At 43.5% G+C, this 14783-nt stretch overlaps 1 protein-coding gene across 8 annotated transcripts in view; it reads right to left on the bottom strand.

The window, feature by feature from the left end:
* The window catches only part of GRIA3 (glutamate ionotropic receptor AMPA type subunit 3), a 315596-nt gene extending 310970 nt beyond the window's left edge, over positions 1-4626 (bottom strand). For 3 of the 8 annotated variants that reach the window (XR_004262735.1, XM_032258418.1, XM_032258419.1), the window contains exons 1-2: positions 4058-4491; positions 2709-2867 (exon numbers count right to left, since the gene is read on the bottom strand). Coding sequence is in view for 6 of the 8 variants with exons in the window: in XM_032258418.1 (XP_032114309.1) it covers positions 2709-2867; positions 4058-4166 (268 nt within the window). In the remaining 2 variants the exon portion in view is untranslated. The other 5 variants (XM_032258417.1, XM_032258421.1, XM_032258415.1 and 2 more) reach the window with 4 other exon arrangements.
* Positions 4627-14783: the final 10157 nt, after the last annotated feature.

The raw sequence follows: 14783 nt of genomic DNA, 5'->3' as shown, positions 1-14783 counted from the left end.
AAAAACTAGGAATTTTGCACAGGAATAAGGGAAATTTCCTTTAATTTTTGCCAGCCCGTTCCATATTAAACCAGACAGGAGAGGTGGTTGGCCACATTGAGACTCATCTGTGGTTTTCACGAATTCTCCCTAGGTCTCCAGGGAAGGGCGGGCTGGAGGTTACAGAGGTTTTTCTTTGCACAGTCAGGGCAGTCAATTGGAGAAGTGGAACATGGGGTCACCTGCCAGGCTCCACTATTGAATTAGAATTGCATGCCAGTTGGAAATATTTGATCTCCACTTCCACAAGAAAAAGAGCAATCAAAGCCAGGGACAGAAATGAGATACACCTCCAAGGTTTCTTTGGCCCCTTGAAATCATTGGTTTCTGCATTCAATTATGGTTAGACCAGTCATCTTTCTCATATTAAGCTACTAGGCAGCAGCTGTTGGGAGACAGCTTTGAGATCTAGCCCCCCTTCAATGATTGTGACATTCAGAGATGACTGTTTTGGGGACAAGAGAATATGACAGCTTTCCTCTTCTGTCTTCAGAGAAAGCAACAGGCAGCAGGATGCAAAACAACGGTTTCTAGCTATTTTTTCCTTCATGTGTCTGTGCATGCATACATGTGTATTTGACATAACTAAGGGCAAGGTCACCTTTTCGTTTTCTTTTTCTTGTTGCCCAGCGAGCCACAACTCTTCTGAATTGTCAAGTCCCTAGCCACAACCCAGCCTTGTGAGTGTAAATGCTATGAATTTATGGTGAGGGATTTTGATCAACTTCTCTTCCTTTCTCATGGTTATTCTTTCATTGCCCTGAGAGGTAAGGCAATAAGGCAACTCAATACCCATATGGATGACTTACTGCCTTTTCCTAAACCTGAGATTTTCACATGGCAAGAATCATTTCTGATTGCTCCTTGATGGGGGTTCCCACAGTCCAGGGCTGGTGGGTGTCAGTCTGGTTTGACCATAAAAACAGGACCAAAAACCTTGGAAATCAATCATTTCTGAGAAACCTGTTCTCTTATCCCAGTTCTCATCAGTGAAAACATACTGAAGGCATTTGAAATAAATATTATTTGTTATTAATGATAATAAACCCTGGTAGTTGAATGTATTTAGTTTTAAATCTGTTCTAATTGATATTTAGGAAGCTATATTTGAGATTCAGCCTCTTGTCAAGATCACAGTGCGGCAGGATTAAGAATCAGATGTGTGTTATAAATGCTGTGGAGACAGGCTGGGATTACCAAAATAAGATGCAAAGTATAGACAGACATTTTGAAACTTTCACACTTAGCTGGAATTAATAAATTCCTATTTTTGTCAATTTCAGAAAGCCAAAGAAAGTCAAATATGGAGTATCACAGAACATGCTCATATAAGGATCTGTATCTTCAGCTAAAAGTTTCTTAAAGCTGATAACTGTCACATTTCTTGCAGAGTATGTCACCCCCATCCCCTTGACCTAAGCCTTCAAAGCCAAGGAATCTGTGCCCTTGGAGAGAGACCCTTTCATTGGTTTCTGGAAAACATGTATCCTTTGAGGCAGAAGTATTTAAAGAAAGTCATATACAAAGTTTCACCCACCCGAACATAAATATTATTTCTCCCTTGGAAGAGAAAGGAAAAAACCCCAAAATTCCAAACTACATCAGCCATAAAAGCAAAGCATATTTTATACCATATTCAGCCTCATTGTTGTGAAAACTTTTAGTGAAATAAGCTTACATGAAGAATTCTCAGTCTTTCTCATGAAACAGTACATTCAAGTACAACCATATGTCCAACAGGCTATTAGCCATTTAGGTTCCTGTGGTTTTATTTTGCAAAATGTCCCCTTTTCAGAGGAACAATCACAACTAAGGATTTCAGAAATGGCTTTGGGGCTGATGAATTTCCTCTTTCCATATTCAGTTTTCCTGCTCCAAGCCTCCTCTCCTCCTACCCCCTCCTTGCTCTAAATTAAGAGCTGTGTTGTCCTTAACAATCATGGGAGTGAACATTAGGGGAGACAGAACTAGCTTTCCAAATCATCACCTGATCACCATTTTCTCCCCTCCGCTCAGTTTGCTAGGCGTTCATCACTTGCAATCAGTTTATAGTCTTATCAGTTCCTATCAGCTCTCTCAGTAAGTAAGGTAATATTTGAGGACAGAAAGAGGCCAGGAAACCCAGCCTGATCTGCCCTCAAGGTCACTTGTTTGCAGAATTTCTCATATTTGCTTCCTACACATTAGGCGATTGTCAAATTCAGCTCGTTCCTACAGCCAGGCACAAGCTTTAACAGTCAAGTGATGTACATCCTGAATTGACTCAATCAAGAAGCTGCTGCTTCTTTTTTTAATCTCATCTGAAGAAATTTCTCTGAACAACCATGCTATTTTTTTCTTTCTTTCTTTTTTTTCCCCAGTTTAAAAAAAAAAAAAAAACGTTGGAGAGGGAACACTAGGTTAGCAGGGAGGAAAATGAAACTTTTGCATCAAACCCTATTTGGAACAGACTTTTGCCCACTGTCTTGAGTTTTTTCCACTGCCTTCAGCCCCTCAGCAGTATCCTTTGGAGTTGATTTATGCAGCATGAAACCGGATGGATTAGAGCCCCTAAAATACCTACTACTGAGGCAATCATTTCCCAGCACACACACAGACCCTAAACGCCACAAGAAAGATGCAAATGAGGTCCCCAACGTCCCAAAGGGAGGAAAAGCAAATCTACTTACAAGCATTTGTCACAGAAAAACTATTGGAGGAATCCAAGTGATCTACGTGGTAATTCAAATGGAAGGGCTTCTCGGTGGTGTTCTGGTTGGTGTTGTATAACTGCACGGCAAAGCGGAAAGCGCTGTGCTCCTGCACTGTGTTTCTCATGAAAAGTCCACCTATAAGCAAAGGGAACGGAGATTTGGCTTCTGTTCCCACACCCTACGGCCAGCTGGAAATTGGGGAACACTATAGATACTGGATACCTCCCAATGACACTGGGGTGCGGGATTGAGGATTGATATTCAACCTGTGTGTCGACTTGTGAACTCAGATTTTGGCCAAGAGAAACCCGGTTTTTCCAGACTGAAGAAAAGAGGCTAGAGAGAAGGGAGAAGAGAAGAGGGGGTTGTTTTGGGGTAGGACGATGGAACCAAGAATGGGACTTGGTTCTTTTTTAGGAGGTAGCCTTCTTTTTTTTCTAACGCCCCCCCCCCCCAACACCTTCCAGCGCTCAGCCGCACAGTGGTTCATCTTTTCCTTGTGTGAAGGGAAAGGTTTGCAAGAAAAACAATCTTGTTCCCCATGCTACTCCAACCCATTGCCCATAGCCACCCTCCCCTGTGACAATACAGGGGGGTTGCTTCAGTAATGGCAAAAATTCTAACTTCTAGACTTGTAAATACAGACAGAAGCCAAGATAACTCCCTCCAGGTGCCCAGGAGCCGGGCTCCAGACAGACACAGCGGCAATTCATGAATTTGTGTTCTGCGTGACTTCGCCACTTGCCCGCTCAGCACCTTGTCTCACCCCCGCCTCCTACCCCATCCACCACCGACGCCGGCTGCTGCCCGGGTCTGGGAGATCCAAAGTGGGCTCCAATTCCCCCAGCACCAGCCTGTCTCCCGACAGCCTGAGACTATGGACTGAGCACCTCCCCGGGCCGGAGTTATGTGCCCTGGCGCGGCCAGACAGTCGGCATCACCCTGGGACAACTTCCAGCAGCTGCATGCACGCCATGGCAAAGTCCAGAGCAGCGAGCCGAAAAGCCTCGACTCTTCACCCCCTTGCAGCATCCCAGCCTCCTGCTGGCCTCCTGTGCTCCTCTCAGCTCGGAAAACCTAGCAGTCCACCCCCACTAGCCCCAGGAGACCCCTCTCTTGTCCCAGAGGCTCTTCAGACCAGCCACCTCCTTGAGGCTCAGATTCTCCCCCCTCCCCACTTCCCCACCATCTCTGCTCGGTCCCCAGCCCCAGTCCCAGTTCCCAGGCCATACAGGTCAGGGACCCACCGCAGCGAAAGCCCTGCCGGGGCAGTGGTCTCCGGTGAGGGAGAGCCTGGCCCCACCGGCTGGCTCGCTGGCGCTTACCTATGCTGATGGTGTTGGGGAATCCTCCGTGAGAATGACCCCAAAGCCCCAGGACTAAAAAGAAGACCGCCTGGAGCATGCTTTGCCCCATTTTCTTCTGCCTGGCCATGCTGTGCCTAAAACGAAGCTGACAAGAGCATGGGCGCAACTCAGGAGTCGTCAAAATAATAATAGAAAAAGAAAAAGAATTCGCTGGCTCTTACACCCCCTCCCCTTAACTTGTTCTCGCTCACTCTTCCTTTCCACCCCACTAGTCTTCCTCCTCCTCCGCTGCCGCCGCCTCCTCTTCTTCCTCTTCTTCTTCTCTCTCTCTCTTACTCCCTCTCTTATTCGCTCTCTCTCTCTCTCTCTCTCTCTCTCTCGCTCGCCCGCTCTCTCTTCCTTTCTTGCTCCCTCTCTCTCCCTCTCGCTCTCAGGATCTCTCACACCCCCTCCCTTCCCCCCACCTCACTTCTGTCTTCACACCAATCTGGAAGGCGGGTTCACTGGCTGCAAGCTGGGTTCGCCAAAGCGATGATTTCTCTCCCTATGAGAGAGGCGAGAGGCTAGAGGAGAGGAGAGAGAGAGACAGACAGAGAGAAGGAGAGAGAGAGAGAGAGAGAGAGAGAGAGAGAGAGAGAGAGAGAGAGAGAAATAACGTAAAACAGAACACAATGAGCCAAACACCGAAAAACAAAAAATAGAGAAGCAAAATAAAGAGAACGAAAGAAGAAATTACAAAGACAATCTGAGACTCTCTCCCCGCGCCCCCCCCCAAAAAAAAGATGGTAGGTCTAAAGAGGGGGAAAAAACGGAAAGAGCGAAAAGGCTCAGTGCTTATGAATTGGACTCTTCCTATTGGGCCGGTAGGGGGATATTGATCAAAGTTGATTTGACGTGGAATTAAAGCCGCACACTGCTTAGCTCCAATGCAAACTGCAGCCCCGGACTGCAAAGCCTAGGCGCTGGCGTTTGTCAACACGGGAGATGGGATCAATAGAAATACACCACTCCTAACGTGGATCAACCTTTCAAGCTGCAACCTCCTCCCCCACCCTTTTTAAAAAGCTGCATTGCCTCTGTGTTTGTGTCTGTCTTAAAGAAGGGGGGCCTTAGGAGGGGCATTAGTGGTTACTCTGGAGTCTTTGTAGAGACTCGCAGAAGCAGTTCCCATCACAATGCGCCCGAAGATGCTGCGCATGCCCGGTTTCTGCCGCTCCGCTTTTACAGCAGAGATCCGAGGGCGAGTGAGGAACCCCCCACCCCCATCCCCGTAGCTCTGGGAGGTGTGTCCCTCCCTTAAGCTAGTGCTGAGGCCGGCTTGCGCAGGCAAGGGGTGGGCGGTGCTGGGCAGTGATGGGCAGTGTGGGGCTGACTTCTTTGGAGGGCGTAGGAAAAAGTATGTGCGTGGAGGTAGTAACTAAAAGGTTAATGAAAAGGACGCTCAGCCTTACTGACCAAGGAGGAGGGAGGTGTGGGAATGAGCTCGTCTGGGGGTGGGGATTGAAACTTGTGGTTGGAGAAAACTGTAACTAGCTGCATTGCTCTGGATTTAGCAACCTAGGCCCCTGATGACCTCAGAGGTTATCAATTCTTTGACTCTTTTCCCCCTCTGCTCTTAGGCGAGCAAAGAACCTATGAAGTACTACAGTACAGCCTGGATTTCAGTGACTTCTTGCCTTCTCCATAGCAAGTTGCGGATGAACCTCCTGGGCTATAGACTCCTCTCCCTAGCCCCTTTCTCCTGCAATGCGTAAAAAGAATCCTCTTTATCGCTCACGCTTTTCACTTTTACTTTACAGTTACTGGAGAAGGCATAAGTTTTATCCTCCCCACACCTGCTACTTTCCTTTTCATACCCTCTCCTCCTGGTCTAAGTGGAGCATGAACTTTCCTGCTGGTGTAAAGTGAACTGATAAACACAGGGGACACAACTGCAGATATACAGCCAATAGAAGGACCCTGGAGCCCAGCTAGTACATCAGTTGCTCCAGAACTCTGGATTTGGCAAGACATAGGCTGGAGCCTGGAACAATGGAACAAAAGGGCTTCAAACCAGAAAAATTGTCCTAGGCTCTTCCCAAATTTCTATTCATTCCGATAATGCATAATTTCTTCCAACCCACCACCCATGGAAATCTTTTGTCTCCATTTTGATATTTCATGGACAAGACTGTCAGAGAAACATGAGAGTCCGAGGAGACTCATCTTTTCGGTGGAAGAAGCATTAGGGCAAAGCGGGTAGCAGAGATAAGGTTGGTCACCCCATGCCAAATGTAGACAGGGACATAACATCATTCAGGAACATGATCTTAGAAGGCATACAAGTCCAGGTTCAAGTCTAAATCCCATCACATATAGGCAGTGGGTGACCTTCAACAACTTTGTTAATCTGAACCCTAGTTCTCTCATCTTCAAAATGGGAATATTAATATCTTTCTTTATAAGGCAATTATGAAGATTAAGATAATTGATATGAAAGTATCTAATTCAGTGCCTGCCTCAGAGAAAAATCAATAAATGTCAATTTCCAAACTCCCTTCCTTCTTTCTCACCTACTGAAAGTACCCTCTTGTCCCCCAAATTTCCTCATGCTGTCATCCTCCTCTCTCCTCATATTCCACATAACTTCGGACCTGCTATCAAGTCTATGCCAATGTTCCACATTAAAATCTTGCCATCGTAGCTCCTCAAAAGGCCCAGGAGACAATCTTTGTTAAGGTTCTAATGGCAGGCAGTGACAATCTAATATTAAAAATGACACATTTAAAGAACCTCTACTCTGTGCCAGGCACTAGGTGTTCCTCCTTTTAGATAACACAGTTGCATTTTAATAGGAGCCTTCAATGCCTTGTCCCAAAGGAACAACTTTAATGAGGAGGTTTTAGCTTTGATTTCATGTGGATGAACAATATATTTTGTACCAGGGGAAAGTGACTTTCAGCACGTCTCATTTCACTCCTGAAAGTAGCCACGTCCCCATCCATGCTTGACCAGCTATAAGAGGAGGTGGAAGAAAAGATCTGTGGCCATCTTCATTGTCATTTGGCTTGAAGAGTGCTGAAGGTGGATGAGTAACTAAAGATGAGAGACTGAAAAATATTTTGGTGACTATGCATTTGAAAACGCTCCACTGAAGTCATGACTGTGAATGACACCCGTCCCTTCGATTTTCATCCTCCTCTGCCCACTGCCTTTTTCCCCCTCTCTTTTATCTGCTGCCACTCTTTCAATTTTTAGCTGTCAGTGGCAGCTGTTGGCAGAGCTGGACTAGTCTCATTTGAGCCAGCAGGGGCACAGTGGTAGACTAAGCATATTGCTGTTGGTTGAAAAGCCTGTATAATGCATGCAAATTCTTTAGCAATCGATCCCTTACTCAAAAGAGCAGTGAGACACTTTGTAAACTTCAACTTTGATTTTCCAACGAGGGGTTAGAGATTATTTTAGCGGCATCATAGCCACCAGAAGTTGCCAACAAAGCCCCAGACCTAGCTCTCCCTCTGTGGTTGAGAGGTATCCCTGCTGGATTTAGGATTACCCTCTAGACGAGTACCTATGATTTGTACTTTTAAATGGGCTCTATATCATAGTTTGAAAAGCAAGAAAATAATCCATTGCAGTTTTTATCAAAAAGTAGAAACTGTGCTGCTTTTCGTCAGTTTTGTGCTTGGTTCAGGCTTGAGATAGGTGCACTTGGATAAGCAGAAAGAACTGTTGGCCAGTGGAATTCTAAGAGGGGATCTATACCATACATTGAGCCTCATACTTGCTAACTTCATAAAAATTAGGAAAACAACAACAAAAATCACCCTAATTCATTGGAAGGAAACTGCTATACCCTTCAAAGATAATGAAACCAAGATACTATATCCTTTGCCCAATGGGAATATAATTTCCTAACCATTTTACTTGATACTTTGATTTCTTCAACAAATTTTTATTGACCACCTGCTATATGGCAGACTTTGCTAAGCACCAGGAATATAAGGAAGCAAGAAACAGTTTCTGCTTTTAATGAATTTCAAGTTCAAAGGAGGAACAGATGTATTCCCTGGCAATGACAATGCAATATGGTAAGTGTGCTCTGAAAATGGTAAGCACCAGGTACCATGGCAGCACAGAGGATGGTGTTTAAATATCTGAAACAAGGTACTTCCCTTATCCCAAACCCTTAAAAATACAAGATAGAACAAAGTCATTTCTAAGCACCTTTTCTGCTTTTATGTTTGATCATCCTATGATTCCGTGAGGTGAGATTATTTTGGGGTTAGAAAAACTGTCCAATCTTCAGCCAAGACTCTAATCAAGGAACTAAGCTAGCTACAACTGATTCTTTGTGACCATCTTTTGCACTGCCACTTACAGATTATTTGGGAAGAATAGAGAGTTTAGTCGTATCTGGAGATTCAGGTTGGACATGACTTCTAAGAAAGCTTAGGTCCTCTGACCTACTTCTCTGTAGTTCTATTTTCTCCATTATATCACCCCTCCAGAAACCTCTGTGGAAAGCTTTTATCTAGGCATTGGCTTCCATGTTGCTGAATAAATCTACAGTCCTGAAAAGCTAAAACTCCAGACACAGGCCTAGTTGGAGCTGCTTCTGTTGGAAATGTATCTATGAGTCAGAGGAAAAGCCTTATTAATTTGGCTTTAATAGGCCAAGAAATTAATCCACTGAAACTTCTAGAGGGAGACAGTTACACCAAATGAGCAGTGGCCATGGGAGCAGTTGTTTATCCTAAATTATTTTCAGATTAGCTTGCTTTGTATACATGATAAGGGTGTTTAGAGCTCCATGTTTTCCTTGAAGACATCCCCGGGAGAAATGTGGAGGAGCACTTAATTGGAGGTGACCTGCTATTTTTTTTTTAACCTCTCTTCCAACACTTTCCTCTCTGGACTAAACTCTTTCATACTACCTCCTTTAAGCACCCTCAGGGATAGTGGCCATGCTGTTGAATGGTCCTATATCAGTTAGGATACTTCATGCTGCAGGCAAGAACAAATCCACTAAAACTGAGGCAAACACTAAGGAAGACACATTGGCTGATATAACTGGAAGGGCCAAAGGTATGGCTGACTTGAGAATTCATTAGACTCAGTAGTTCAACAATTTCATCAAAAACTTAATTTCTTTTCCTCTCTCCTTTCTGTTTCCCTCAAGATGGAAAATGGCTGTAGGATTTCTTGGCTTCATATCTATGTCACATCATCTTGTATTGGTTGGAAGTGAATCATGTGAGTATACATGATCCAATCTTGTGGTCGGGTAATGCCAGGCTTAGCCTGAAGTACCTGAACCAGTAGCCATGGCCTAGGGGACCAGAATTATAATCCATCTGTACAGTTTAGTGTAGGGTCAGTCTTCCCATTACCACCAAATTACATGATGGATAAACAGTGAGAGAGAGAAATATGGAAGTTGGAAAACAATCGCAATAACCACTGACATTCCTGTCTTCCTGAAGGCCTGCTCCCTGAGAATTGCGGGTGGAAACAATTTTATTCTTCAAGTGTCTGCAGGCCCCTGAAGACTTGCTGAAATTGCTTGTCTTCGGTCGGTTGTAGGTAGACTTCTCAATGCTGAGATCCTTTTGTTACTTTAGTAGCACAGCCCCCTAAATTCAGTTCAAAATGCACCTGCCTGATATTTTACTTCTGTTCTTAACAGAGTAATGTTGTATTGAGAGCCCAAGGTGAGAAACTAATATAGAAATCATTTCTTTTCTAGACAAATAGGCTTCTAGAGACTTTCAGGTAAAAATCTAGAGATTCCTCTGCACATTCTTCTCAGGATAAGCAGAGGTGTCACTCTATAGACTATGAAACTGAAGAATCAGAGAGGTTAAGTGAATAGTCCAAGGTCATACAGCCAAGTGGTAAGGAATGGCATTTCTTTTTTTTTTATTGCATTTTAGGTTTTGGGGTACATGTGAAGAACATGCAAGATAGTTGCATAGGTACACACATGGCAGTGTGCTTTGCTGCCTTCCTCCTCGTCACCTATATCTGGCATTTTTCCCCATGCTATCTCTCCCCAACTCCTAACTCCCCACTGTCCCTCCCCATTTTCCCCCAACAGACCCCAGTGTGTGATGCTCCCCTCCCTGTGTTCATGTGTTCTCATTGTTCAACACCTGCCTATGAGTGAGAACATGTGATGTTTGATATTCTGCTCTTGTGTCAGTTTGCTGAGAATGATGGTTTCCAGGTTCATCCATGTCCCTACAAAGGACAGGAACTCATCGTTTTTGATGGCTGCATAATAGGGAATGGCATTTCTTATCCCTCTAGGACTTTATTCACCAGGCCAGAGTCTCCTTCGTACTGTGTGAGACTGAGGATGTGGAGAGAAGTGAATCATAATAAATACATTCTTCTGGGATGGTTACATCTTAGCAAGTAATTCTCCCCTGGTAGACTCTGAATGGGCTTGAAGACTGTACATGAAAATCACATGGCTTCAGGGCTCCCACTTCTCACAAAGTAACATTCTTATAAGCTGCAATGTCTCTCTGATGGGAAGTATTAATTTATGGCAAATTATTCCACTTTACCCCCCAGAGATAATATTGTTGACATTTTTATTAATGTATACCGTTCTACCCCTCTGGGAAGGTCAAAAACAATCACTGGGAAACAGCATAGGCAAGTCAGGGGGAAATTTACCACCAAATTAAAACGAGCCCCTCCTCCCAGTCCTACCTGGGGAGCGGTTGTGTGTTTGAGTAGAGCTGAGAGTTTTACAGATGTTGATGAAGTCTTGGTGCCAATTGTTTGGGTAGTTATGCTTTATACTCAACTGGAAAACTCCATTTCTTGAAGTACTTTTGACAATTGGAAACTGACTCTGGATTCTGAAACTTAGACTGGATGTGAGGAACTGAGTCATCATCATGCCAGATAACATCATATGAAGGGAAATATAGGCTTTATTCCCCATTTTTGTGGTGTATACATGTGTAGGGGTGGTGGTGATGGGGTTGGGATGAGTGCAGCACACATGTTAGATTGAGTGAGAACTTTAATTATTCGCCCTTTCCTGAATCCATATCTTTATCATGGCCTCATTGTGGGCAGTTTGTTTTCCCGCCCTTTAACTTGGCCATGTGACTTGCTCTAGCCAATTGGATGTGGGAAAAAGTGATAGTGCACTAATTTCAGCTTACATCTTAGGAATCCTCACACATTTCTGCTCGCCATCTTCCGCTCTGTCAGTGCCATGAGAAGAATATGTAGCAGCTAGTTTGCTGGCCCAGGAAAGATGAAAGACATGTGTAGCAGAGCAGCTCCAGTTGACTTACAGGCCTATAGTAAGAAGCAGAGCCACCCCAGCTACTACAGCTTGTAGCAACACTGCCCTACTGGGGCCAGTCAAGATCGGCTGAACACCAGCCAACCTGCTGATCAGCAAGGAATGATAAGTGACTGATGTGGTTTGAAGCCACTTAGGTTTGGGGCACCTTTTTGTGGAGCAATAGCTAACTAATACAGCAGGCCTCTGGCCTTAGTTTATTTCTATGAATGAGATAAAGCTAGGGTGATCATATATTTTTGTTTGTCCAAGATCATTCAGTTTATGCCCATGGTCTTGGCACAATTATAAGTGCCCCTTTCACTGAGATAAAAAGATCTCAGTTTGGATGCAAATTTGTATGGTCAATCTAGCTGAGACAATGTAGGGCTTATATGTGGTTGCTTTAAGGGCCAGGTGGAAGACTTACTATCTGCTTGTTGGCTATTTCCACCTCCTAATTTCTGCTTCCTAATTTGTCAGCTGGGGATTTGAGTTTAGCCATCTTGAGAAATAAGGTATTTTTAACACTCCTTTAGATGTAGGGAGTTTTGGGTTTCCTGCTTTGAAAGAAAATTCAGAGTATTTAGGGGAATAAAAGGATAACCGGAAACATTTGAATTTTAAGATACTTGCCTGTGGCTAATTCTTAAAGAGGAATTGCAATTGCTGGTTTTCCCAAAGTTTAATCTGTTATAATCTGTGTGCTGTGGGCATATTCTGTTGAGTCTTTGTGACATCAATTTCATGAACATAATATTTTGAGGAAAAAGAAAATCATATTAACCACTCTACATTTTTCTGGGCAATTACCCACATAATTAAAATTAGTAGTTTTATCCTTTGAAAATACAGTTATGCCCTAGTTAAAAAAAAAAACCGGTATATGGAACTAGAAATTTGGAAGGAGTTTTGTAATTTACTAAAAGATTTGCCTAGGTTTTCCTTTAAGTAGTGAACTGCTCTTGTGCAGTGGTTATCAGTCAGATGTGATTTTGCACGCTGGAGGATAAGTGGCAATGTTTGGGAGAGGTTGTTGATCATATTCCTGGCAGTGTAGAGTGGTGCTACAGGCATTTATTGGGTAGAGGCCAGGGAAGCTTCTCAACCCCTTATAAAGTACAAGGCAGCCCCAAATATCAGTAGTGCCACTGTTGAGGAACCCAACTCTTATTTATTCAGAATAGGAGTTTTAGAAAAACCAAATGGGTTTATACACACCTTTTTAGAAATGTGAATATTGAACTAGGAATCTGAAAACGTGGGTTCTAATCACAATTCTGCCCAAATTACTAGGAATGTGACCTCGGGCTATCATTTAAACACTCTGAGACTCAGTGATTTGATCTGTGAATTGGGGATGCATCTTATTTATGTCTATTTGGAGCATTAGAGAGAAAAGAAGAGGGATGAGGGAAAAGGGGGAAGAGAGAAGGGGGAAGGTCAGTGTTACTATACACTTAATATTGTGGTATTCCAGTTGGTAAAGTTCATTAGCTCAAATCATAGAATTACCAGGAAATGTGAACTTTCTAAGCATACTTCTACTGCTTTTACAGCTGAAAAAATTACAGCAGAGCAGAATATCGCTCACTTCCCCACATTCAATGCAGAAGCCAGGGCTGTCTGACTTCCTGTGCTGCCTTTTGTTTTGCATTAATTCACTGCAAGTTACCTACAGTTCCTGTTACTAGTTAACAGTGCTTCCAGGAATATTATCCTTTTTATTATTGTTAATGTTCTTTTTTTATTTTAGAGAAAATACTAACGGAGAGGAACTAGCAGTTATGAAAATATCTCTATGGTGATCACAAGAGCTCAGAGTTGGGCAGAAAGCTGGTTTCTGCTGAACTACCAACACTTAGTTGGATTTGCGGGTGGGAGAGTGAGATGGACTCTTAAGTTCAAGGGTGGGAGAGTGAGATGGACTCTTAAGCAGCAGGAGGAAGGAGGAAAACTAAGAACAAGGCCCACAGAGTGTTTGGAAACTCTTCAGGGCAGACAGGACTGGCTATGTAATTTACAGGGTTTAGAGCAAAATGAAAGTACTAGGCACTTTAAACATTTTTAAGAATTTCAAGACGGAAATGGCAGTGCATTAATCCAAGCATGAGCCCTCTTGTATGGAACTCTGTGTGACTGCACAGGTCACAGTGACGGCAGTGCCTGCTCTAGAGAAGAATGAGCCATCCTGGAGCACTTCCCTCTTCAGTTCCCTGGGTCCTTGACTCCAGGCCCCAGGGAGGAAGCTCATTCACTAAGTGCCCTACAGGGTCCACAGGAAATGAAGAGGCTTCCTCTAGGGAGGTACAAACATTTCCTCACTGCTTCACCCAGCCTCCCTCAGTGGATAGACCCAGTCCCAAGAGAACTTACATGTTACAGAACAGGATACAATCACTGTATCTTGGCAGGAAACCAGCCAAAGAGTTGTCTTATAGCTCCTACCTGCCCTGCTATCTAAACTCAAATTGAGTTCCCCTGGGAGAAGATGATTCCATATACAGAGTCCTTGTGAGGCAATGCCTTTAAAAACAAAAAACAAAACAAAGCAAAAACAAACATTTCCTCCCTCTTAATGTAGTGTTTAAGGGTTTAGAATATTATCACATTTTGATAATAACGGGAAAGCAGTGACTCTCCTATTCTGAATTTCCTTTAGTCGAATTTCTGGTATATACAGATTAACTTGGTACTTTTTCCTGATGATGGTGATGATGAGGAGGGGGAGGAGGAAGATAACGAAAATGAAGGCAATGATGATCATCATGACGACAATGATGATGATGGCTAACATTTATTTCTTACCTCATGCTAGTTATCCTACGAAATTGTTTAAATGCATTGTTTCATTGAATTCTTACAACAACCCTTTGAGATAAGTACTATTAGTATCCCCATATTCCATTCAAATCAAAATTAGAACCATTTCATATGAACCTTAAAGGAAAGAGACTCTGAAAAGCATCTATTACACAAGAGATGTAAAATGGAAAGTAATTGCGCAGTTCCTATTATTAACAAGTTAGAATGTGAAAAGTGTCATTGATTTTTCCTTTTATTATAGGATGCTTCCCTTATTGTTTTTTTTTTGTGAACAGAAAATTTATTTTTAAATGCTTTGTACAATGCTTATTACCCAGAGGCTTCTCAATAAAAGTGTGCTGAATGAATTAATAAATGCAGGCTGGCCGGGTGCAGTGGCTGACGTCTGTAACCCTGGCACTTTGGGAGGCTGTGGAGGGTGGATTGCTTGAATCCAGGAGTTCGAGACCAGCTTTGGCAACATGGCAAAACCTATCTCTACAAAAAATACAAAAGCTATCTGGGTGTGGTGTTGCATGCCTGTAGTCCTAGCTACTCAGGAGGCTGAGGTGGGAGGATCACCTGAGCCTGGAGAGGTCGAGGCTGCAGTGAGCTGTGATCACAGCACTACACTCCAGCCTGGGCAAC

This window comes from Sapajus apella, unplaced genomic scaffold (assembly GCF_009761245.1).
Source record: "Sapajus apella isolate SASKATOON/1434 unplaced genomic scaffold, GSC_monkey_1.0 scaffold102, whole genome shotgun sequence".
In the NCBI taxonomy this organism is placed as follows: Eukaryota; Metazoa; Chordata; class Mammalia; order Primates; family Cebidae; genus Sapajus; species Sapajus apella.
Note: the sequence above shows the minus strand (reverse complement) of the source record. Positions and strands in the feature narration are given on the sequence as shown.